A 27,574-nucleotide genomic window follows, 5' to 3' on the forward strand; every position below is an offset into this window, starting at 1 on the left:
CCAGAGCCTGACGCGGGGCTCCAACTCACGGACCGCGAGATCGTGACCTGAGCCGAAGTCGGACGCTCAACCGACTGAGCCACCCAGGCGCCCCAACTCTGCCTTCTAAAGAGCATAATGTAAACAGTTTAATTAGCAAGTTTTTCATGCTCTGACACAAAATGGAGACGGGAATGTCAAGTAACTAATGGAGAAAGTAAAAATTTGCCTGGCTGTTTGTCAGGCTGGAATTACACACAGAAAGCCTTACACAATGTTTCTCCCAAGAATAATGCAGTTGGAAAGTGTTGTAATAAGCCCTCTGAGTGACGATGGCTTGCTTATATACCAAGAAACTTTGTTCTTGAAAATCATAGACTGTCAGAAACTTGGCTGTGTGTAATTATATCTGGAAGAGTAAAATATCACCCTCTTGTCTGGAGAATCTTAAGTCATTTTGATATGAGAAGCAATCTTGACCTACAGCTGAGTTACACAGCTTCAGATAAGGGGTTTCTGGATACAACATCCACACAGTTGTTAAGGAAAGAGGACATTGGGTTCTCTTTGCAGTCCAGTCCTGAAGTAGACCCGTTTTACATACCGCTCTGCTTTGCTCTAAGCCTGTCACAGCACTGCTTAGTTTAAATTTCACCTAAACTCCACTCCTCCCCAAATCTCATAACTGTTACCTTTCCTCTGTTTTGTGAGATGGCTCAGGATTCCTCTGCTGTGCAGTCTTCCTCATTGCAATGCATCAGTACACCTGACTTCATCAGGTTCCAGGTTTGTTCCTGTGGTCTTTAACCTGATCGGACTAGCACACTGCTGACTCTTGGAGACTGATTTGAAAAGAAAACTAAAATTGGATCAAGATGAGAGCTCATTGCAGAGCTTGCTAGTAGAATAGAAATCACCTTGCAGTTCTTATAAGGTGTCATTGTGGGTCTCTTGAGTCTTTTTTTTTTTTCCTTTGTGTGTTTTAAAGTCATTGTTAGGAGCCATAGGGAACTTTTTAGGTCTTCTTTCTCAATGGTTATCAGATGTTTCACAGCTTTCAAAATTTTTGTCATAAAGAATAGGTGGTGACGGGGAAGCACTATTTGAACAATTGCTTAAGCCTGACCCTTATATTTCCTGTTGTGAAAAAGTAGGCACCGCATTTATAATTCCCCCAAACTCACACGTTTTATTTGTGGATCTGATTCCTCTGATTCTTGGCCCACTGTTTAGTTTTTCACACTAAAATATAGGATTTAATTACAGTTCCTCATAATTACTCATTTGTGGTATTGCTTGCAGCACCACGATTCTACTAGTTTTTAAAGTAGAACGTAAATGCAGAGAATACTGATTAATTAGGTAGCAACTCATGGGAGAAGCTCATTTCTTCTACATGGGGAAATTCATTCCTTTTCCAACATAATGAAAAGTATAGAGGTTGGTGTGCAGGGTAATTTGCAGTAAGAAAAATAGGGTATTATGTTTTGTTTTCATTGAGAGCAACCTTTATTAAATTGTAGAGCAAAATTCTGAAAGTGCGAAAAGTACCGGAAAGACCTCACTCTACTATTTCTTCATGGTTCTCCAAAGTTGTATTTTATAAGTTTTCTTTCCTGTCTGCTTTTGACATTAGTTTTTTTCTGTCCTGAGAGGTAGGAGAGGTGCTTTCTCCTCTTTATTTTCATCATAGAGTAGAAGACACCAGGGAAATGATTTATCTGGCTCCTTTTCTGTGTCCCTGGAGTGCGTTAGTAGTAGATCCCTTACCACCTGTTGTTTATTCAGTGTTGCACTGTGCTTATTGCCATCGCAAAGAGAGTCTTTGTTACATCATTTATGATAATTTTCAAAGATTAATCATGGGTTGCTTAACCATTCTTTAATATATTAGAGGCATGTTATGGGCTTGAGGCTGACTATACTAGACGGATTCTGTATTTAACAATTGAAGGGTCATAATGCTCAAAATTAAAACACAAATAACAAAGGACTTTTTGTTTAATATAGCTGCCATTTCTTCCTCATTTCCAATCCTGTGTGTCTGTTCAGTGGATTTAGCTGCATGAATATTTAGCACTCAATTTAGTTAGGATAGAAGATACAAAGACAGGGTTCCTGCCTTCATAGAGCTTGTTACCCAATGTGAAAATGAACTAGAGAGTGTTTTTGTAGCAACCTAACTACAGGGATTGAGTCAGGTATGTGTGTATTTGAATTGTGCTGACAGTAAGGAATGGGCGGACTGTGACTAGAAACACTTAATCGATTCCCATGTCAATGAATAGCTGGCTTTGACTAGTCGTTTACTCTGTGAAATACTCTAGATGGGGCGTATCTAGGCAAGATGCTCTGTGAAAGGACACAAATAGGACATATATCCTGATTCATTTGATGGGTTCCATAGAGGTTGTAAGGTTCATTTCACTTGGTATAATTAGGAAAGGAACAGTTCAGCCGAGCCTCCAAGGCTGGCTAGGATTTTGCTAGCTATAGGAGAATAGGGGTATTTCATATGAGGATACTGTGAAAGCAGAGATGGTATTGACATACCCGGCCTGCTCTGTTTGGGTATAGTGGGAAACAAGGTGTAGAAAGCAGATTGATGATAGTTTATGGAGAACGGTAAATAGTAGCTGAAAGATTTAGACTTTACCCTGCAGACTGTGAGATTTTTTTTTTTTTACAGGTTAGTAGCACAGTGTACATAGGACAGAGTGAGAAGAGAGATCCTGGGAGTAAGAAGACCTGTTATTCTTACAACATCCACAGTTGAGTAGCATGGAAGGCAGGGATGACCGCATGAGATTTTAGGGCGGAAGGAGGAACAGGACTGAAACATGACTGATAGGCTACTACGGAAAAGGAAAGAGGTACAGTGTATGTCCAAATTGAGGTTATGGGGAGAATAGTTTTGCTGTACTGTTTTTATTTTGGGAACTGATATTTTCTTAAGTTTTTTTCAGCTGTGACTTATGCCTACATAGCCTCCGGATCAGGAGGCATAGAAAATTGTATTTTAAACCAAGCCTTGTGAGAGAGAACCAGAACACTAGAGAGCTCGAAGTTTTAGAACTATCCCTAAACAGTAAAGTGTGGTTCTTGTTGTAAGCATGGTAAAGATAGAAAAATTATTGCCCATTATATTCTTTGCTTGGTTTAAAATCTGTACCATGATTTGTGTGTCCTTTTTGTTCTCACTCCAGCTTTCAAGCCTGCTACAAACCTACTTTACATAAAGAAATTCTAGGTATGCCGCTGTAATTTTTAATAAAGTAGTAGGGATATAATCCAGAGGACTGGTACTGGGAATTCACTACTGAGTTATGGGTACCTCCTTTATTTTGAATCTTCCATTAGAGCTACGTTGATAAACTGGGCTCTCAAAAGAAGAGCTGGATCCAGGTAAGAGAAAAGGAGACCTAGAAGGTTAGTTAGGAATTTCTGGTTAAGTCAGTCTAACCTCACTACCTGGAGACCATCCGTTCACATTGGGGAATGTTTTCTCAAATACTTATTTAAAATGAAATGAGTAGAATTTCGTTCTTTGGGTGTGAAAAAATTTTTTACTCTTTTTATGTATACAGTGCAGATACACACACACATATAGAATATCTGTGGCATTAAAATTTCATCGGGAAAGGCCATTAGGAAAACAAGATGGAGAAACGCTGTATTAGGAGTTTTTGTTTTTGTTTTCTTTCCCCTAGGAGTGGGAATCCTGTTTTCTTTAAACCAAATATACCTAATCATGGAATGATGATGGAAACTGTTCTGGTACACCAGTCAGGATATTTTAATCTTCCACTGTTTAGTTTCAGCAAGGAAATTTCTTGATCCTGTTGAACTCAAGTTCAGAGTTGATTTGTAACCATTTATGCAAATGTAAGTGATACTTACTTTAAACATTGTTAATCAGAAACACTTATTAAAAGATGGCCAAACAAAAAATAAACTATAAGTTATTTTCATTAGATCATCTATTTGAAGAGTCATTTTCTTATTTGCAGTCCTTAAAAATACCAATACTGCTATCATCATTCATTTTTTCATTTATATTGGAATATCTAGAAATCCTTGGAACTATTAGATACTTCCTTTATAGTTCTGTGTGGTTTTAATTTGTAATTTGAGTATTCTCCCCAAAACTAAGAATTGGGTACTAGTTCTGTGGTTTGCAAAAAATATTTTACAATTTTATATTGTAATTACTTAAAGTCATTTTCTTATCTCTTTAAAATTAGCCATTAGATTTCATGGTAGTTTAGGATAGTAATTGGATTTCAGTATTTCCTGGTACCCTGATGGTTTGGGACAGTAGTTGACAGCTTGTTTAAGAGAATAACAGTCCTGGGAAGAGAGCCATAGATTACTGAAATACTATTAATTCCATTTATTATTTCTATAATATGAAATGGAGTTTTATAAATTATGTATTTTGAATGGTACCATAAATCAAATTAAAAGGCAACTCAAAACTGGTTATAAAATACATGTAGCATGGATGGACATTGCCATTTCTCTGTGTTTAACAATTCTTTTTTAATGTTTGTTTCTATTTGAGAGAGAGAGAGAGAGAGAGAGAAAGAGCGCAAGCAGGGGAGGGGCAGAGAAAGAGGGAGACACAGAATCCGAATCCAGGCTCTGAGCCATCAGCACAGAGCCCAGTGCGAGGCTCAAACTCACTAACCATGAGATCATGACCTGAGCTTAAGTCGGATGCTTAACCAACTAAGCCACCCAGGCACCTCTCTCTGTGTTTAAAATAGAATGGAAGCAGGAATGTTTATGAGTGAAGTACCCATAAGATGGACATGGAAAATCGTACTTCTTTCCCATAATCTAAGTTTAAATTTTCTTTCTGGCCATAGAACATTGTGTGTGCATGTGTGTGTGTGCATGTGGTTAAAAAATACCAAACCAAACAAAAAACCCACAGATTTAGCTTCTTAACAAATTTTTAAGTGTATAGTACAGCATTAACTATAAGCACAATGTTGTACAGCAGATCTCTAGAACGTTTTCATCTTGCATGATTAAAACTCTATACCTGTTGGGGTGCCTGGACAGCTCAGTCAGTGGAGTGTCTTACTCTTGATTTTGGCTCGGGTCATGATCTCAGAGTTGTGCAATCGAGCCCCATATTGGGCTCCATGCTGAACGTGGAGCCTGCTTAAAATTCTCTTTCTCTCTCCCTCTCCTCTACCCTACTCATGCTCACTCTCTCTAAGAAAAATAAATACAAATAAATAAATAAATACCCAGAAGTTGTATTGCTGGATCATATGGTAGCTCTGTTTTTTCCTTTTGTGAGGAACCTGTTTCCTGTTTTCCATAGCAGCTGCATCATTTTACATTCCTATCAACAGTTTACAAGTGTTCAGATTTCTCTACATTCTCACAAACCTTTCTTTCCTTTTCTTTTTCCTTTTCTATTCTCCCTCCCTGTCTTTCTTTTCTCTTTTTCTTTTTTCTTTTTATTTCTTTCTGTTTCTCTTTCCTTCTCTTTCTCTCTTTCGATAATGGCCATCCCAACAGCTGTGAGTTGATATCTCTGTGGCTTTGATTTGCATTTCCTTGATGCTTAATGGTGTTGAGCATTTTTCACGTATCTGTGGGCCATTTGTACATATTTTTTAGAGAAATATCTATTCAAGTCCTTTGCCCATTTTTTAATCAGGGTGTTTTGGTTTTTTGGAATGTTTTGCTTTTCATTTATGGGAGTTCCATATGGATATTAACCCCTTATCAGATACCTGGCTTACAAATATTTTCTCCCATTCTGTAGTTTGCATTTTCACTCTGTTGATTGTTTTCCTTGCTGTGCGAGAAGTTTTTTAGTTTGATGTAGTCCCACTTGTCTATTTTTGCCTTTGTTGCTTGTTCTTTTTGTGTCATATCCAAGAAATCGTTGCCAAGACCAGTGTTACGAAGTTTTCCCCCAATGTTTTCTTGTAGAAGTTTTACATTTTCAGGTCTTGAGTTTAAGTCTTTAATCCATTTTGAGTTGCTTTTTGTGTATGGTGTAAGATAAGGGTCCAATTTCATTTTTCTGCATGTGGATATCCAGTTTTTCCAGCGCCATTTATTGGAGAGATTATTCTATCCCCATTCAGTAGTCGTCATGCCCTTGTTGAAAATCAGTTGACCATACGTGTGTGGGTTTATTTCTGGGCTGTCTGTTCTGTTCCATTGGTCTATATGTTTGTGTTTATGCCAGTACTGCCCTATTTTAATTACTATAGCTTTGTAGCATGTTTGAAATCAAGAAATGTGAGGTCTCCAGCTTGGTTCTTTTTTCTCATGATTGTTTTGGATATTCAGGATCCTTTGTGGTTGTTTTATATGACTTTTAGGGTTGTGTTTTTCTATTTTGCAAAACTAAACAAAACAAAAGCCACTGGATTTCTATAAGGATTGCGTTGAATCTGTAGATCACTTTGGCTAGTATGGACACTTTAACAATATAAAGTCTTCCAGTCTATAATATGGACTTTATTTGTGTCTTTAGTTTTTAGTATACAAGCCTTCCACCTCATTGGTTAAGTTTATTTCCAACTATTTTATTCTTTTTGATGAGATTGTAATTGAGGTTTTTCTTGATTTTCTTTTTGGATTATTTATTGCTCCAGTATGTAGACACAACTAATTTTTGTATGTTGATTTTATATTCTGCAATGTTGCTGAATTTTTTAATGCTTATAGTTGTCTGTTTTTTGGAGTCTTTAGGGTTTTTTACTTATAAGATCATGTCATCTGCAAACAGAGATAGTTTTACTTGTTCCTTTCCAATTTGGATGCTTTTTATTTCTTTTCCTTATCACTCTGGCAGAAGACATTTAACATGATCCAGGGTAGACAAAGAATCAAAAAAAGGTGAGAATTCTTCTGGACATATCCATTCTTAAATAAGAGCTACTTATTTTAAAGTAATACCAATTACAAAATGGTTCTCCCATGTTTTTCTTTTCTGATGAATATAATTTTAAATTTTTTTATGTTCAGAAAAAGATTTGGTTGGTATTTTGGTTGGTGTATTACATTAATTCAGGGATTAATTCAAGAGACAGTTGCCATCTTTACTATAATAAAGTCTTCTCTTCAAAAGTGAAGTGTCTTTCCATTCTTTAAAAATGTTTATTTATTTTGAGGCCGGTGGGGGGGGCAGATAGAGAATCCCAAGCAGGCTCCAGGCTGGCAACGCTGAGCCTGACACAGGGCTTGAACCCATGAACCGCGAGATCATGGCCTGCGCCAAAATCAGGAGTCAGACGCTTAATTGACCGAGCCACCCAGGCACCCCATCTTTCCATTTGTTTAGATCTTTTATCTCCCAAAATACTTTATTTATGGCCTACACATTTTGATGCTTATCCTTAGATATATAATTTGATTTGATGTATTCTAATTTGTTAATTTAAGCATTTTAAAAAATTGTTTCTGGTTGTTTTTTCAGTTGATTTTTATTTGCTTGCTTTCTGGGAACATATCATATATACTAATAATGAGAATTTTGTATTTTTACTATTTATCCACCTATTTTTTTCTGTTGTGGATTTCAGTTTCTTAGTACTTCTAGAATAATTCATTGACTCATTCATATTCAGTGCCCCTATTTTGTGTTAGGAGACACAGTGACTAAGTAGACATATAGTATGTTAGATATGGCAAGTGCTACAGAGAAAACTAAGGGCAGTAATGTACTGTAAGAGCAGTTGTAGAGTTGTGATTGTGGGTTGCTATTTTGTATAGGGGTATCAGAGAAGGTCTCACCTTGAAGGCAACAGATGAGTAGAGCCTTGAAAGAAGTGAGGAAGCAAGCCGTCTGGGTTAAGAGAGCACTTTAGGTAGTCTGAATAGAAGGTGTAAAGGCTGAGAGTCAGGAGCTCATTTATGCTATTCAGGGAAAAAAGCAAGGGAGACAGTGTGGCTGAAGCCGAGTGAAGGGGGAGAATAGTAGGAGAAATAATGTAAAATTACAAATAACAAATCATACTGGGAGATAATAGTAACGAACATTTGTGAAGCCTCGTTCTAAGCATTGAAGTATTCTTTCATCTAATCCTTCCAATAAGAGAATTAGAGGGAGACACTGTTATCTCCATTTTATGAGGAACCTGAATTCAGAAAAAGAATATGAATGAATTTGCCCAAGATCATACAGCCAGAAAGCTGTGAAATCAGGTTTCATAAATCAGTATTTTGATTCCAAAGTACATGTCCCTAATTATGACACTGTGCTAAACATGGTGAGTCCAATAGCAAAGTATAGATTTGATGTTATAGAAATAAAGGAATTACTTAAGGTTTGAGTTTAAACTATTATAGTTATTATAGTACAGATTTCACGTCCCCTGGAAGTTTCTTAAAGTCAAGGAAAGTATTGTTCATTTCTGGAACTCTACCTATAGTTTCTAAGCACATTCTCACTTGTATCATATTTGCTGCTCAGTGTATGGTGGTTGTTGAATGTATTCTCAAGAAACACCATCTAAAGAGAATAACTGGGGGCACCTGGGTGGCTCAGTCAGTTGAGCATCTGTTGATTTGGGCTTAGGTCATGATCACAGGGTCATGGGGTTGAGCCCTACCTACATCGGGCTCCAGACTGAGCATGGAGCCTGCTTAAGATTCTCTCCCTCTCTCTCTCTGCCCCTCTCCCCCTTAAAAAAAAAAAAAAAAAAACTACTCATCTTTATCCAACTGTAAAGTGTTAGGTATTTTTACAAACGAGATATATATATCTTATATCTATATCTATATCTATATATAGATATAGATATAGATACAAGATATATCTATCTATATATAGATATATATATATAATTTCACAAATGTATATATGTACGTGTATGTATGTATATATATACATATATGTGCGTATATGTACATATACACACACACACAAACACCTCATTACAGAGTTCTACACTAGAAGGTAAATCGTATCTATAACAAGTTGAGAAAACTTGTTTTTGAAATCTTAAAAAAATGATAATTAAAAGTATTTTAAATTCTAACTTGCTGTGTTAAATAACTGTTGATAATGCAGAGAATTATTTTATTATAATGACACTTGTCAAGACATTTCTGGAAAACCATCACAACTTATTAGGATTGTGAAGATGTCAAACACTTGGAAGAAAGACATAAAGATGACTGAAGGAAAATAAGAAAACAAAGAAACAAAATAGGATACAGGAAACAAAGTAAGAACACCAAGGGAAATTGAGGATGCCTTGTAAACTTGTGTTTACTTCACAGGGGGCAGAACTAGGGAAATAGAATACACAGTTTACAGATAGACTAAGACTTGGTTCTTTGAAAACACGAACATACTTGTCTCTTGGTTCACTTCCCAATGCAAGATAATCCTTAAATTTTCCTGGTTTGATTTTCAGATAAACTGTGCTTCCGTTTAGTGTGAAGGGACATGTCAACTGCCTTCATATAACGACTTGGATGGAATTAGATCCATAAGCTGTTACGCAGACCAAATGACATTGCTACCTCTTAACCAATAGTTCCATTTTTTTCATGTTTTATTTTTTTGCATTTATTTATTTTATTTAATTTAATTTTATTTATTTTTAATATAACTTATTGTCAAATTGGTTTCCATACAACACCCACTGCTCATCCCAGCAGGTGCCCTCCTCAATGCCCATCACCCACTTTCCTCTTTCCCTCACCCCCCATCAACCCTCAAATGGATAAAGATGTGGTTTATATATACAATGGAATACTACTTGGCAATGAGAAAGAATGAAATCTGGCCATTTGTAGCAATGTGGATGGAACTGGAGAGTATTATGCTAAGTGAAATAGTTCCATTTTGACAGTTTCACAATATTTATCTGAACAACAATATTTGTATAATTATATTACTGAATTCTTATTACAGTTTTACAAAAAAGTAAGTAGTTTATTAATTCAAAATGCTTGTGTTAATGTACTTTATAAAACATACACAGTTGACACTAGTGAAAATAACGAGGCATACCAAAAAAGCAGTTAGTTGGATATTTGACTTAAGTACTATTTTGTCAAAGAAAAAGTAAAGAATTTTATGAAATTTTGGAAATACAGTGATTGTTAGTTTGTATCTAAAAGGCAAGGAGGTATTAGGGATTCTGTGTTTTCTTGTAGTTTTCAGGGAAAGACCCACCTCCATGGCATTGAAGTCTCCTTGTTTGTTCTCACACATCTGACTAAATATAGCTGTTTACAGGAAAGCATTGTATACCAAATAGAAATGTCTATAATCTGGTTCATTGTTATCTGTCATTGTATCTGTTCTTTATTAAATGGAAGAACTGAGTCTTTTTTTGTTAAAAAAAAAAAAAAGTTTGTTAAAACTCTAAAACATTTGTGAAGCACCTACTACAGTTTGGACAACGTTTTTCATAAATGGATGGTAATAATTCTATCAGCTTAGAATAATGTTGACTACTGTAATAACTAAACTAGAACATATGAATGGCTTAACATAATCAAGTTTATGTAATAGTTCAGTGCAGATGTTCAAGTTGTTGGATGACTTTCTTCCTTTTAGTGACTCAGGGACCCAGACTTCTTGCAATTCTTGGGGCCTCACAGTGTCATGTAGTTTGCTGATAGGGAAATAAATCGTGCAACAAGGACACATTACTTTTGCTCAGTTTCCATTGGCAAGAACTAGTCCTTAGGCGCATCAGTGTTCACTGTGAAGGAAGTGTCATCTTTGACTAGATGATTGTCTCTCACCAGTAACTTCTACACTGCGGAAGGAGTACACAGATTGAGAATGGCTAGCCAGCTCTGCCACAGTAATAATGTTGATAGTAATAATGTGTTAATTTCCTGTGGCTGCTGTAACAACTTACTACCAAATTGACGGCTTGAAAAGCACACCTTTTTCTCTTAGAGTTCTGGAATTCTGAAATCCAGAGTGTGTTTCACTGGGTCAAGAGCCAAGTGTCAACAGGGCTGCACTCTCTCTGGAGACCTTAAGGGAGAATCTCTTTGCTTGCCTTTTCCAGCTTCTAGAGCCATATTCCTTGCACTCCTTAATTCTTGGCCTCTTCCTTCATCTTCAAACCATAGCAACTTGCTTCTTGGCCTTCTTATAGTCAAGTCTCCCTCTTCTTCCCTCTTACAAGGACACTTGTGATTCCATTTAGATGATCCAGAGAATTCAGGGTAATTTCCCCATCTCAAGATCCTTAATTTCATCACACTTGTAAAAACCCTTTTGCCGTATACGGTCATATTGACAAGTTTTAGGGATTAGAACCCTTCTAGGGCCATTATTCAGCCTCCTGCAAATAGTTAACATTTATTGAACACACTGTGCGTCATGTTTATGTAGAGAAATTTTCATGTCTTAGTTTCTGTTTTTCTGCCTGTTTATTCATGATCCGGTCTACTTACAGGTTTGCCTGTTTTTCTGTTATGGTTTTCTTTTCTTTTCTTTTCTTTTCTTTTCTTTTCTTTTCTTTTCTTTTCTTTTCTTTTCTTTTCTTCTCCCTTCTCCCTTCTCCCTTCTCCCTTCTCCCTTCTCCCTTCTCCCTTCTCCCTTCTCCCTTTTCCCTTTTCCCTTTTCCTTGTCTTTTTTTTCTCTGCCATTTTTTGGAAAATATATTCCTTACTTCAGTGTCTAAAAATTTTACATAAAATCCTAGACTCTCAGAATTGGAAAGAATCTGTAGAAATTGTCTGGTATAACCATCCCAGTCTACAGTATCCAATTAAGTGTGCTAGGATTTGGGATGGGGGTGCCTGTTAATTTATTATTTGAAATATAGTTCTCTGGAGCTTTGATGAAAGCGCTTTAAATCTACTGTAAGGCTTCTTTGGATTACTGCTGCATTAAACTCTGTTTTTTTTTTTTTTCCTACCCAAATCACCCTTTTTCAGTTACCTTTAAAAATCGAATTGTGCATTTTTTTTACTCCCCCCCCCCCCAAAATGTTGAATTTAACTCAGCCATTCTCCTAAGCACATAGAAATGACTTGATAAGAAAAAAGGAAGCATTTTGGGTTAACACCAGTTTCTGGGAAAGAGGGTAGTTGAAGACTTAAAGCCATTCACAGGTTTTTGTAAAATATGAGAGTAGCAAATAAGCAATTAATTATATAAAACATGGTAATAACTGGTTGAAATTAAACCAAAAGCAGCATTCTTGATTTAGTGTCAGCTTGTAGAGGAATTATGTGGTATTACAGATTCATTCAGGCAACAGTTCTATTGATCACATATTAGTTGCTATGGATACAAAGATGACTAAGACATAATCTTGTTCCAGAGGATGTGATATTCTAGTGAGAACGTAGACATGCACTGATGCAGTGTCATAAGGGCTATGATATGTGCAAAGATCACCATAGAAGATGTGATACAGTTGTGAGTAACAGAAACCACAACTCAGGGTAGCTTAAACAATACAAACAGGGAATTTATTGATCACGTGCAGGTATATCTGAAGCTTACAGAGTCAGATGAGGCTAGCTGCGGTGGCTCAGGCAAGCCTTCTTCCTTCCCCTGTTTTCCTGTTTCTCCTCAATGCTTTCTACAGATCAACTTTATTCTAAAGCTATCTCCCTTTGAGGTTGTAGAATGACTACCACCAGAACAACAGCTGTTATCCTCTGACCATCAAACTAGATCAACTTTGATCTTGTGTAAGCCCTTCACTGCTTTGGGGAAATGCGTAATTGAGAGGCAGGTGAAAAAGCAAAATTTAGAACTTTCAAAGTATTTAATATGTGCCTGAAATTTGGTATTAGTTTTATTTGGCTTTATTATTTCTAATTAGATTTTTAATTTATTGTTACAAATTGGATTTTTCTTAATATGATGAATATCAGGAATTCTTGATGGGGAATAAAGTCAGAAGAGAATCCTAGTTCAGTGATTTTCTTCTGAAAATTTGGAAGCATAAAAGTTTTCTGTTCTCCCTTTGGAGATCTTTGATTTTGTATTTACTTCATTGCAGAAATTAAGAATCTGACATACTGCCTTTTGTCTTTTATTTCTTCCCTTGTAACTGGGACAGTAGAGTGGGTTTTGACATTGGGTTCAAATGGTTCATGGCTAGGCTACTTCAAGTCTCAATTAGGTTTACAGTAGGAAACTGCCAAGGCAAGAAATGTCAGGGCTTGCCATAATGACCTCATACTTACAGTTTGAGCTGTAATTTAGGGAATCTGTTTCTTACTTTGCCACTAATATACATTGGAAATGAGGCTGTTCATAGTATATAAAGCTTTTAAAAACTCAAAGTAGTGCAAAGCTACTTTCATGTAGATGTAAGGACTACCATTTGTTCCTTCTACCTGGTCCCTGGTTCACCACATTTGCATTCACTGCAGTTCTCTTTCTATCACAAGTGTTCATTCAGGAGCCATACCATGCAACACTGCTATAGGATTGCCAGATCTTATTTTGGAGAATTTGGGCAAGAAGGGAGTAGAAGGAGATTATTTGCTAATAGTCTGACCAGGCTAAATACAATTCCATTCTGCATCCGAATATGGCTGGAACAAGGCAGTTGAATATAGGAGAAGCCTGTGTATGTGGGCCATCTGGTAACCCAGTGCTGCTAGAGGGTGGCTCTCTCAGCCAAGAGCCTGTGGAGGTATATTTGACACTCTTGGTGCATAAGGGTTCCTGCCCTAACTTAAAAAGAACTACTTCCTTGTGCTATCATTATAGTAAATGTTATTTGGTAATAAAGGAAAAAAGCTGTGTATGTTTTCTAGTGAATTATATGATGATTATGTCCAGTGTGTAATAGTAATAATAACAAATGTTTATATAGCACTTACTCTGTACCAGGCACCATTCTAAGCATTTTACGCAAATTAGCCCATTTAATTTTTCCAACAGTCTTAGGACAAATTATTACTATTTTTATCCCCATTTTGCAGAGGAAGAAATTGGCACAGGTCAAGTAACTTGCTCAAATTAACACAGCTTAGTAAGGGACAGAGTTAGTATTTGAATCTAGATAGTCTGGGACCTGAGTTCACACTTTTAATCACTGTACTTTTTGTTAACTAAAGACTGAAAGTGTAATTAAATATAACATCAGTAACATTATTATGTTTTGAAACAAACTGACATTTTGAAACTTACCTACTAAATATTCGACATGCTTGTTTTTTATTCTAGGAGAAGATTTTGCAGTTGTACAGCAAGAAATTATTATGATGAAAGACTGTAAACACCCAAATATTGTTGCTTATTTTGGAAGCTATCTCAGGTACATTTTTGTTTCCCATCACCTAATACATTTAACAAAATAAAGTTAGCTCTAATAGCATGCTTTGTAGTTTTCTTCATGCTTTGAAGATAGGATATTTTTGTGTGAATGAAATTTTTATTTCTGACCTGTTTATGTTCATTCTGTAATCAATATCATAGTCTGATTTGTCTCTTGTACTCTTGGGAATTCTGGATGTGGTTTCAGTGAAGAAACTTGCAAGTAAAAATGAACTTTTATGGTTAATCTTTGCGTGGTAGACCAGAGATCTAAATATGCCATTCTGTTGCCCCTTACTCACAGACTTGGGTATATTTAGAAAGTCAGGAGCATCTCTAACTGCTAGGTTTTTATTAGAAACTTTTTCTTTCTTTTATGCTTCTAGCTCAGGGTATTGCATCATCCCTTCCCTTCATTTTGTCCAAAGGACTAGGAACTATAATTATTTCACTAACTTCTTATTTTCCCAGGTTGTAAAGTAAACTTACACTGTGAATTGCAGTCTCTTGCTTTGGTCTGGCAGGACCACGCTGGGTTCCCCAGGTCATAGTCCATAGGGGTTGACCTCAAGGTCAAATCCTGTTTTTCCATTTACTTCTCTGTGCAGTTGTGAGCTGAACTCTGTGACTGACTTGTTTTTAAGGTTCCTTCCAAAAGGAGGATTGACGAATGTTCTCTTCCTTATGTATTAAAAAACCCTTAATGTTTTATTCTGGTGGATGTACTGTGGGATATATAAGGAAGTAGCTTATCCCAGCTTCCATTGTCATATGACCCAGGTATTAAAAAAAACACTTCTCTCCTGATGTAGGCACAGCATATGGAAAAGACAGGGCAGTTCTGCCCCCTCTTTCCAGCTTTCGAAAAGCCAACCAAACCAGCTCTTCTTGATTCTAACCACTCTTGAACAGTTTTGATTGCCCCATCTTCATTAAGGTTGAAGAGTAGGTTTAGTGGAGACGTTAGTTTATGTAGGGACAGATACTACGACCAGGTCAATGACTATTATATATTTTGAATGAGTTCTATAACAGCCAATTTAAAACCACTTTAATGGTAAGTGGTTCAAATAATACCTAACACAATTTCTGGTTCAGTTTTTATTTTATGGACAGACCCAACACAGACAATTACTGTATCAGGTCAAAGAAACAATCTCTTAAAACTCAGTTAAGTTTGTGATAAAAATAATTGATTGCTGCTAACACGTTAAAATCATCACTTCAGGACAATTCGTTTTATTACTGTTGTTGCTCCTAACAAAATGACCTACTTATACTCAATTGGGAGAAGCATCACAAAATACTTTTCCCCCCAAGGGCAAACAGGTCTTTGGTCTAAGAGTTTTTCTCAAACATGGTCTGAGTCGTCAGGAACTATGGGACCATTCAAAGGCTAACCTATTATTCTGGGATAGCCCCATCCATTTATATGGCACCTTGGTCTTTCTGCCATCAAGACAATAGCATCTTTGGTGGTTAAGAGTTCTGGAGTGAGATCGTTTGGATTGGTTGAGTCCTGACTCCATCATTTATTAACTGTGTGCCTCACAGCAAATTACTTAACTACTCTGAGCCTCCATTTCCTCATCTATAAAATAGGAATAATAATAATAGATACAAGATGTGATAGCTACAAGGATAATGAGTAAACACATGTAGTGTTTCCAACAGTGATTAAAATAAAATAAATGCTCCATAAACATTAACTCCTATTAACTACTACTATTGCTGCTGTTACTATTACTATTTCTTAACTATTTTTAAGTGTTATCATGTTAGTGCCTCATTTGATCTTTTCAGCAACACTGTTACCAGTATTTCTCTATGGTAGATACTATTTCCATTTTACAAATAAGATGCTTGAGAGAGTTCAACATCAAGTAATTAGTTTACAGTCCAATTTCAAGTTATTGACAGTAAGGTTCTACGTTCTTTCTGTAATATTGTGTTCATAGATCACATGACTTTTGACTTAGCCCTTTTGCCTCCTTGCCAAAAGAGCTGACCAAATAAACTTCCACCCCCACTCCCTCAGGTCCCTCCCATTGCCCCCCAAAAATCCTAACACTAAACTGGACATTTGACTGTGTTACTTAGGCAAGAGTCTTCCCACACAGGTTAGGCAGCAAAACATTTGTTCTTGTTACCCCCAAAAGGTGAATTACTTACGAGTTTGTATCCAGTTTTGTTTATAAATCTTGGCTTTGGCTTGCAGCAAAATAGTGCAACTCTTTAGTAACATGTCCATTAACCTTCACTTTTAGACGTACAGGAGAGAGCCAGTTAGATTATGCTTAACAAAAATTGTATTTACTTTAAAATTTTAGGAAATGTGTATTCTGACTATATGTTGAATATCTTTTCTTTTTTAATTTTATTTATTTATTTTGAGAGAGAGTGTGGGGGGTGGGGGTGGTCAGAGAGAGAGAATCCCAAGTAGGGTCCATGCTGTCCGTGCAGAGACCCAGGGCTCTGTCTCCGGAACAGTGAGATAATGGCCTGAGCCCAAATCAAGAGTTGGACGCTTAACTGACTGAGCCACCCAGGCTCATGTTTTGTGTATAGCTAGATGAAATTTTTAAAGGGGTTCTTTGAATCCAAATATAAGAATACAAAGAGCAAACTTGCCCCAAAACCAAAGTAAAACAGACAACATTAGAGTCGTTTTTTTCAGTAGAGCTACCTGTGTTAGTGGAGTTGTATGATCTAATATAAGAAATACTGGTTTAAGTAGATGATTTTATTCTGTAGCTGGCATAGCTGATGAAAGTGATAGAAAAGCAAATGTAGTATAACATAGAACAGCAATTAATCTTCTCTTTCTCTGCCTCTTTTTTTCTATAGAGATTTTTCCCTTCTTCCCTAATTAAAGTCCAGACTCAGTCAAATTTGGAGTGTGAAATACTAATGATTAGACTTGCAGGATGTTAGAGCTGGAAGGGACTAAGAGATCTTGTCACTAGTCCCACTCTTTTTACTGATGAGAAAGTGGGGTGCTGGATCAGTGACTTCGTTAGGTCATCCAACTACTCATTGTTGGTGGTGGACTTAAACCAGATACCAGGTATGTACAGGTACCTGGTTGGCTATCTTTTTGGTATTCTATAGTACTCAGCCTAGGAAGGCCAGATTTAGTCTTAAAGGGAACATGGTTTCTTGGATTTCTTCTCATTATTGAATGATTTTACAAAAGGCAGGGAGCTTATTTTTTAAAACTTGATACAAACCCCCTAAAATGCGTACTGTTCTTAGCAACTTTCTTCCTTGTATTTTATTGCCATTATAGCCTATTACAACAAATTTAGACCAAAATAATGAGGAAATTGAGCTAATGTGGTTTTACCATTAGTAAATTTCCCCTTCAGGGAATCAGCCTTATCCTATGAATTTACTGAATAGATGACCAGCATGTAATTAAGTTCAGAAGCCTGTTTTGTAACAGGGTAGCCATCCTCATTTCCTGAAGAAATACAGAAACGGAGCTGCTAAAAAACAGAGTATCTTATGTTATTCTTAATAGGACATTCTCTGTTCCTCTCTTCAATATCATTAAAAGTCTATGTTTATTAAGTACTTAAGTACATATACTGTACAATGAGAACTGGATGGACAAAACTTCTCTCTGAAGTATAAAAAAGTAAATAGTCCTGATTTGGTGTAGATTTTTATTTGTATATTTATGTGTGTTCCTAAAACAACAGAGTTAAGTAATCATAGACCTATTCTTTAATCCTAGTAGAGCTTAACTATTGCTTCTTTTAAGTAAATAATGACTCTTTAGGTTCCTTCTAAGCATTCCTAGCCCAGCATATCCTTTCATAATATATTTAAAAAATTGAGATACTTCTCTCCAGTTTAAACTCTTAAAGTTGAGGTTGAAAAACAGCAAATGCTCCTCAAAAAATAAGCCAATAGTTGGGGCGCCTGGGTGGCGCAGTCGGTTAAGCGTCCGACTTCAGCTCAGGTCACGATCTCGTGGTCTGTGAGTTCGAGCCCCGCGTCAGGCTCTGGGCTGATGGCTCGGAGCCTGGAGCCTGTTTCCGATTCTGTGTCTCCCTCTCTCTCTGCCCCTCCCCCGTTCATGCTCTGTCTCTCTCTGTCCCAAAAATAAATAAAAAACGTTGAAAAAAAAATTAAAAAAAAAAAATAAGCCAATAGATTAGATCCATACAGTAAAAAATACTAATTTGGATCAGAGATTTTAAACCTTTGAAATCAAGAATACTAGTTTCAATGAGCATAATTTATCACATAATAATAACATATTTGTAAATCACCACCATTAACAAAGTGTTTTTACATTTCTTTGGATGTATAGAGTGCTGTATTGGGTTCTAGATATGTAAAGACAGATAAAACATAATCCTTGCCTTTAAGGAGTTTATAATCTAATAGAAGAAATACTCATGAGCAAATAATTGCAACATAGTATGCTAGGTACAATAATAATTTCCACATAAGACGCAAAGTGTAAAGACGGTAGAAAATCTGATTTTGTCAGAGTAAGGGAATCAGAGAAAGCTGTGTGAATGATATGATTCCTAAATGTTGGGTGTTAAAGTGTTAGTAGGCATTTACTGTAGCATCTAATGTGTGGAGAAAATTATAACTTCTGGCAAAGGAAATGCATGCGTGAAAATACCATGAACTACTCAGGAGGCAACTAATAGTTTCATACTAAAGCTTAAAGGGTAAGTGTGTAGTTGCAGTAGGTAAGGCCATGGAGATTTGGCAAAGAAAGGCATCTTTTATCCCTTAATTAGGACCTATAGGTATTGAGCATACTTGTTAAAGGTTTGAACACAGAGTACAGAGTAGTGTATGTGTGGCGGATGGACCTGGTGTGTGGGGGATTGAGACAGTGAGGATGTTCGTTTTATTACAGTGTGAATGTCGTAACCCAGGAAGGAGATGTTTGTCCCTTGAGTTATATCGAAACTGGAAGAAATTTTTTTCTAGAGCTAGAGGTGGGACTGGGGAGGGAACTTAATAACTGGAAATGCTTTTTTGAATGCTCACACTATGGAAATAAAGATTATCGTTAAGTTCATTTTAATTTGTACCTAGCTACCCTCTTTTTTAAAAAAAAGGAAACTTTTAATTTTGGAATGTATTAGATTTACATAAAAGTTGCAAAGATAGTACGAAGAGTTCTGTCAGTATTCCCTATTGCTAACATCTTACATAATCATGGTACATTCTTCAAAACTAAGAAATCAACATTGGTACCATACTATTAGCCAAACTAAGGTACTTGCTATTAATTTCACCAGTTTTCCACTAATGTTCCTATTTTGTTTTTAGTTTTCTAGTTATACTGATACAAACATTTGTTTCCTTCAAGTGCAACCAGATTAGTAGTAACAGCAGTTACTTCACACGCTGGCTAGGGTAGTTAGCAATGTCCTGGCCTCTACTAGATGCCAGTAACACCTTCCCAGTTAGGACAACCCGAAATGTCTTTGATAAGCCAAATATGCCTTTGGGGACAAAATCACCCCCATTGAGAACCACTGCTTTAGGAAGAAAATTTGGTGGAACTCTCTTATGAGATGCCTCCTTATACCAGAATTGCTAGGGTGTTTTCTAGGAACATTAGTTCTGAGGGATGCTAGTACATGATTTGAAAACAAGGGGTCTATGGAAAAAATAATTTGGGGAAGTAGTGAACTAAACAAAATTAAAGAAGTTTTCTTTCTTTTTCCTCTTCCCTCTCTCCTCTGCTTTTTTTAAAATCCCATTCTTCCTCCTACCCTTTTTCCACTTCCTAACTTCCTCCATCCCCATTCTTCCTTTCTTCCGTCTCTTCCTTCTCCTCTCTCCACCTGTTCCTCCTTCCCTTCTCCCAGCTACCCCTGCCTCACTGCATGATTTCTTAGAGCCTTTAACATATCTGTGGCATTGTTAATTTCCAAGAGAAGACTATAGTATGTGACATTCCTAAAACTGGTTTAACTGCACATTGATTTTTTTTTTTATGGGAAGCATACTTCACATAGGATTGCTGTCTGCTCACCCATTCTTTGGAAATTAGTAGGTTGAACTGGGGTTGTTAGGTATAACTATAGAGAAATAGGTCAGCTTGTATCCCCGAATGCAAAACTACCCCTCATTGTTAAAGGGGAAGTAGATAGATGAATTACCTATAACTTTTTGGAATGCAATAAATTTTGTCTGTTTCAAAATGCACCAAAATATTTTAAATTCAGTTCACATTAAATAAAGTTATCCTATATTAAACAACTAGCAGTTTATTAAACTTTTTATTTTTCACATTGAAAGTTATGATTAGGAGTTGAATTATTTTGCTGAATATACTGGAGTAGTTACTGGGAAATGTTTTGTTCAGCAGGATAACCCACAGTTAAGTACAGGGATCAGCCGACTGCAGTATCGGGGCATGGCCAGCTGTCCCATCCCAGGGAGAATGATTTGGTATGCCAGTTTCTAGCAGACATTCTAGAGCTGTGGATTCTTGGTGATCCTGCTCACATTTTCTTTTACTTTTTCAATTATGTTATATTTGGGCAAAATATTTAAATCCACAATGTTTAATCAGTTTTAAGTCAGTGATGTGTTACAAAGTGTGGGAAGATTGGGGTGCCTTGGGTGGCTAGTCATTTAAGCACCCATCTTCGGCTCAGGTCATGATCTGGCAGTTTGTGAGTTCAAGCCCTGCTTTGGGCTCTGTGCTGACAGCTCAGAGCCTGGAGCCTGCTTCAGATTCTGGGTCTCTCTCTCTCTCTCTCTCTCTTCCTTCCCAGCTCCCGTTCTGTACCTCCCTTCCCTTTCCCTCTCCCTCTCTCTCTCTCAAAAATAAAGATTAAAAAAAATTTTTTTTAAAGTATGTTTTAGAAATTGTAAGATTTTTAGCTCAGTGAAATAATTATTAGAATGTTAATTCCTATATATATGCTCTAGTAAACATTGAACTAGAAGATTAAAATTTCCCTCCCTTTACTTATTTTTCTATTCCTTATAGAAAGAAAACTTTACAGAATAAGAGAAAAGAATTACAAGAAAATTTATAGTGATACCTTGAGTATTTACCTTGGTGGTTAATTGTTTCAATTCAGATATCTAGGGACAAAGATTTTAGTATCTATTGGCCTGCATGAAATGGGCCAAGTGAGTCAGGTTCTTTCCTATTAGGCAGATGGCTTGGTAAATGACCAAAAAAGTAGATGCAGATTTGTCTTCGCAAGAGGGACATTCATGGAACAGATGGAAGTACTTTTTCTAAAAGATTCTGAATATTCAACCTTTCTGATAATACCAGACTTAACTAAATATATTTTAGACATCTTAAAAAGTAAAGTATATATATAGTATATATAGTTTTTAAATCATTATTTATTTTCCTTTGTAAGTTTGGAAAGTAATTTTACGTAGAATGACTAGAAAATTTGCTTTAAGCAGGATTGGGAAGGGGGATAGACCAGCGTCAAATAGAGGATAGTGTAATACTGAAATATGTAAGAAAGTGGAGAACTAATTTCTTTTGTCCCTTTTCTCTACAGAGGAGAATTGTTTTCCAATTGGAGAGGATAGGAAAATCATTATGAAGAAGGGATTGAAGCAGGAGTTAGATGAGGAGATAATTGTAGAGCAGCTAGATACTTTAAATGAATCTGAGCTTTGAGACTTATATAAAAATCATATCTAATTACAGTGAAAAGTTATCAGATGGGATTGTTATCCACTATCAGTGAGTGTCTTTTGACAGATAGAAGAGGTACCAAAAGATTAGTGGTCAGCAATGACCAATTTGCAAAGGAAAGGAAAAGGAAATTTCTGGAAAATTGTTAACCTTGTTGTCCATCATCAGCCCCAGCAAACCTCTAGAATAAATTATTAATCAGATAATTAGTGAACAGTCATAAGAAAGAAGTGGTGATTACCGTGACTTTAGTAAGAAGTCATCAGTCCCATCTCTCTCTCTTTTTTAAATGTTTATTTTGAGAGAGTATGAGCAGGGGAGGGGCAGAGAGGGAGGACAGAGGATCTGAAGCAGGTTCCAAGCTGACAGCACAGAGCCCAATGCGGGGCTCAGACTCACAAACCATGAGATCACGACCTGAGCTGAAGTCTGATGCTTAACCAACTGAGCCACCCAGGTGCCCCTCTTTTTTTTCCCCCCTTAAAAAAGAAAATGCCAATTTTATGTGTTTATAGCGTCACTGAGTTCCAGGAGCAACTTAAGGTGACTTACAAAAATAGACTACAAGATGAATTATAACAAAAGGAATAGAAAATAGCTTACATTTATTGGGCTTATATTCTGGGCCCTTTTCTAAGCAGTTTACATGTTACTTTATTCTGAGCAGACCCAGAACAACCATTCACCCAGTTTTTCTAAGATATGTCAGAACCCCTGCTACTTGTCCTGTAAATGCTTGTGTCAAGTATTTTACATGAAAGATTCATGTAGGACAGATGTGAAAATATTTTAGAGCAGTGGTTCCCAAACATTTTGCTATTAGAACCCCTTTTATTTTACACTCTGAAAACTTACTGAGTACCACAAAGAGCTTTTGTTTATGTGAGATTTAACAAATAAGGACAAAGTCCTATGCATAGTTTTAATGAACCAGATAAACAAATGTGAAGCCGGAGAATCATCTGACTCCTTTTTAACATGAAAAAGATCCAGAGGTTTTAGTTAACTTCAAACTGAAAATCAGAGGTTTTAGAGCAGTTGCTAAGAACCTGAAGATAGCCTTTAGCCCAGTTAATAGAAATATAAGTGTTCAAATAAAGGAGATAATTGTTGATTCTCAAGGGTAATTAGACTTCTCCCTGTGTAGCAATCACCAGCCATAAATGCCTTCATCCTTTTGGATAAGACATCCATCTGCCAGCCCCGGGCATGTGTTCTGAGAATTAGTAAAACCAGACCACTGGGCAGCTAGCTCATACTTTACCATCCACTGTCATGCCTCAGTTTCATTGGTCTGTGGACCACCTGTGAATTTTAGATACTAGAGTGACTTCAGATTTCTTCTTCCGGTCCTCACTATGTCAGCTTTGCCTCTAAAATCATGGTGTTTTTTTCACTGTGTACTGATGTTCATGCTCGGATCCTTGTGTTCCCTGTTACATGCTGCATGGTGCATCGTACTCAACCAAGTCCACTCTCCTTTGTAGGTCTGGTTAATTTCTCACCACCACCATGTGTGATCTATGATAACAACTCCACTTTTTTAATGTTTATTTATTTTAGAGACAGAGAGACAGAGCACGGGTGGGGTCAGGGCAGAGAGAGAGGGGGAGACAGAATCTGAAACAGGCTCCAGGCTCTGAGCTGTCAGCACAGAGCCCAACACAGGGCTGAAACCTACGAACCATGAGATTGTGACCTGAGCCGAAGTCAGACACTCAACCAGCTGAGCCACCCAGGCGCCCCGGCAACTCCACTTTTTATGCAACACTTAGAATAGTACTTGATTCTGGATGCTACATTTTAAAAGACACTGACAAAGTAGAGACCATCCAGATGAAGGTAACTGAACTGAGGAGTTTATAAACCAAGCATTGTTTTAGTGTCACCCCACCTATTCTAGCTTCCTTTCCTGCCATTGTCTCTTCAGGTAGTCTGCGTTTGATTCACATTAAATTACCCATAGTCTTTCTTTCAAATTTTCATTCTCTGAGCAGGCCCCTTCCCTGTCTCTCGGTGATGAATTCCTACTTTAACTTCAAGACACAACAAATGATATCTCCTCCCTAAAATTTCCCTTGACTTTCCTAGATATTCTTACCTCTGGGTTCTCACAGAATGTTATTCATGCCTGGATTGTGTACTTAATCAAATTACAGTCTAATCCAGGGATCAGCACACCTTTTCTGCAAAGAACCATATGGTAGATATTTTAGGCTTTGTCTGTTTCTCTGTCACAGCTACTCAATTACGCTGCTTTAGTACAAAAGTAGCCATAAGTGAGTGTCACTGTGTTTCAATCAAACTTTATGTGGACACTAAAATTTGAACTTTGTATAATTGTCATGTGTCAAGAAAAATTCTTCTTTTGATTTTTGCCCCCAACCATTTAAAAATATAAAAACCGAAGCAGTAAAGAGTATCCAGTGGAAAAAAGACAGTCTCTTCAGCAAATGGTACTCAAAGAACTGGACAGCGACATGCCGAAGAATAAAACTAGACCACTTTCTTACCCGTAAGACAAAAATTAATTCAAAATGGATGAAAGACCTAAATGTGAGACAAGAAACCATCAAAATCCTACAGGAGAAAACAGGCAGCAACCTCTTTGACTTCGGCCATAGCAACTTCTTACTTGACATGTCTCCAGAGGCAAGGGAAATAAAAGCAAAAATGAACTATTGGGACCTCATCAAGATAAAAAGCTTCTGCACAGCATAGAAAACAGCCAACAAAACTAAAAGGCAACCAACAGAATGGGAGAAGATATTTGCAAATGACATATCCTATAAAGGGTTAGTATCCAAAATCTGTAAAGAACTTAGCAAACTCAACACCCAAAAAACCAAATAATCCAATGAGGAAATGGGCAAAATTCAGGAATTGACACTTTTCCAAAGAGGACATCCAGGCGGCTAACAGATACATGAAAAGATGCTCAACATCACTCATCAGCAGGGAAATACAAATCAAAATCACAATGAGATACCACCTCACAGTTGTCAGAATGGCTAACATTAACAACTCAGGCAACATCAGATGTTCGCGAGGATGAGGAGAAAGGGAAACCCTTTTGCACTGTTGGTGGAAATGCAAACTGGTGCAGCCATTCTGGAAAACAGTGTGGAGGTTCCTCAAAAAATTAAAAGTAGAACTACCCTACGACCCAGCATTGCACCAATAGATATTTATCCAAAGGCTACAAAAATGCCTATTTGAAGGAGCACATGCACCCCAATGTTTATGGCAGTGCTGTCAACAGTAGCCAAAGTATGGAAAGAGGCCAAATGTCCATTGGCTGATGAATGGATAAAGAAGATGTGTGTGTGTACACACACGCGCGCACACACACACACACACACACACGCACACGCACACAGGAATATTACTTGGCCATCAAAAAATGAAATCTTGCCATTTGCAACAGCATGGATGGAAGTAGAGTGTATTATGCTAAGCGAAATAAGTCATGGGAAGACAAATACATGATTTCACTCATGTGGAATTTGAGAAATTTAACAGATGAACATAGGGGAAGGGGAGGAAAAATAAGATAAAAATGGAGAGGGAGGCAAACCATAGGAGACTCTTAAATACAGAGAACAAACTGAGGGTTGCTGGAGGAGAGGTGGGTGGGGGATGGGTTAAATGGGTGATGGGCATTAAGGAGGGCATATGTTGGGATGAGTACTGGGTGTCTGTCATATGTAAGAGATGAATCACTGGTTTCTACTCCTGAAGCTAAGACTGTGCTGTATGTTAACTAACTTGAATTTAAATTAAAACACGCACATATATATACACACATATATTCATATACATACATATAGATGTGTGTGTGTATACACATAAACCATTCTTAGTTCCTGGGCTGTACAAATCAGACAGTAGGCTAGATTCGGCCCACTGGCCAGAGTTGCTGACTCTTGATCTAATCAATTTGTTTATTTTTTTCAGTCACTCTTGTATTCATTCATTTATGAAATACTCATTTGCTGGCTCTTCTAAGCACTGTGAATGCAGTGGGGAGAGAGACAGACATGTTAAAGTAGAATCTTCTGTGTTCAACTGAGCTTGCTGGGTTCAGAGACTTTCTATTCCATCTCTGCCCCCTGAGAATAGTATATTTCCTGGTACATTTTGAGATGAAGTTGTGAATGATTGAACAAGGAATAAGCTATTAAATCTTTGCTAATTATTTCTCTTGTGACTGTGATTATGATATCTTAATTGAGTGTGAGAGGGAAATGCTGTGTAAAGACAGGTAAGTGATAAATTTTAACAGATTGTTTTGGAAAGACCTTTGTTTACTAGATGTGATGGTAAAATTTGCATTTTGTCTGTTTTGTTGATGATAGCACTATTAATGTGATATGCTTTGAGATGTATTGCCATTCTGTGATGAATCTTCTACATAGTTTTTGGTCTGAACATTTTAATTAACATTTAACTTCTATAATACTGTCTTGGGGTAGGTAGGTAAACTGGGAGGGGGAGGGAAAGTTTTTAACTAGAGGGAATTTCGTTTGGATGTGTCTGACATTTTTATATCCTACAAATGGTCTATTTTAAGGGTTAAAACCTTGGATTGAGTTATAACAACACATTACATTAATTCTTTTACTCACAGAGATTAACTAGCTTTTTTTCTTAGCACGTTGAGTTTATGTGGTTTTTCAAGGTTATAGCATACAACCTTAAAATACTTGTTACCTCAGATCATTTTCATCATGAAAATGTGATACATGTTTATATTCTCTTTATAGGCGAGATAAACTTTGGATATGCATGGAGTTTTGTGGAGGTGGTTCTTTACAGGATATTTATCATGGTAAGACAAAAGTTATGTTTTATAGAGATTAAGTAGAGTTTCTTAAAATATAGTTATTATATTAAAGCATTAATGTTTTCAGGAGAGAAAACTAATGTTTTATTAGTATTTAGATATATAAAAGAATGTAAGATATATATGGATGAAAGGAGCATTTGCTTTATAAGTTACAAAATTATATGCAGTTGAATTCGTTGCTATTTCTAAAGAAGACATATTATATATAGTTTCAGGGGGCCTGGGTGGTTCAGTTGGTTAAGTATCCGACTCTGGATTTCGGCTCAGGCCATGATCTCATAGTTTGTGGGATCGAGCCCTGCATGGGGCTCTGCACTGACAGTGTGGAGCCTGCTTGGAATGCTCTCTCTCCCTCGCTCAGCCACTCCCCTGCTCATGCTATCTCTCTCTCTCTCTCTCTCTCTCTCTCTCTCTCTCTCTCTCTCTCAAAATAAATAAACAAAATTTCAAACTCAAGCTTGTAAAAAAACATAAAAAAGGCCTTGATGGTTAACGCTAAGCCAAAAGAATATCTAGTTAATACACGCGTGGTATTAATACAAAGATCATTGATTTGCTCTTGTGTATTCAAGAAGCATCAATTAAATTGTTTACTTTTTAAAAATACTAGATTCTGGGGTATTAAAAATTATTAAAACTTTTTGGGGTGCCTTCGTGGCTCGGTTGGTTAAGCGTCCGACTTCAGCTCAGGTCATGATCTCACTGTTGGTGAGTTCGAGCCCCATGTCAGGCTTTGTGCTAACAGCTCAGAGCCTGGAGCCTCCTTTGGATTCTGTGTCTCCCTCTCTCTCTGCACCTCCCGCATTCACATTCTGTCTCTGTCTCTCAGAAATAAATA

At 36.9% G+C, this 27,574-nt stretch overlaps 1 protein-coding gene across 4 annotated transcripts in view; it reads left to right on the top strand.

Annotated features, from left to right (window-relative positions):
- The window catches only part of MAP4K3 (mitogen-activated protein kinase kinase kinase kinase 3), a 203,706-nt gene that overhangs the window by 90,730 nt on the left and 85,402 nt on the right, over positions 1-27,574 (top strand). For all 4 annotated transcript variants that reach the window (XR_006215916.1, XM_042982110.1, XM_042982111.1 and 1 more), the window contains exons 3-4: positions 14,135-14,225; positions 26,654-26,718. Coding sequence is in view for 3 of the 4 variants with exons in the window: in XM_042982110.1 (XP_042838044.1) it covers positions 14,135-14,225; positions 26,654-26,718 (156 nt within the window). In the remaining variant the exon portion in view is untranslated. The remainder of the gene's footprint in view (positions 1-14,134; positions 14,226-26,653; positions 26,719-27,574) is intronic.

This window comes from Panthera tigris, chromosome A3 (assembly GCF_018350195.1).
Source record: "Panthera tigris isolate Pti1 chromosome A3, P.tigris_Pti1_mat1.1, whole genome shotgun sequence".
Classification (NCBI taxonomy): Eukaryota; Metazoa; Chordata; class Mammalia; order Carnivora; family Felidae; genus Panthera; species Panthera tigris.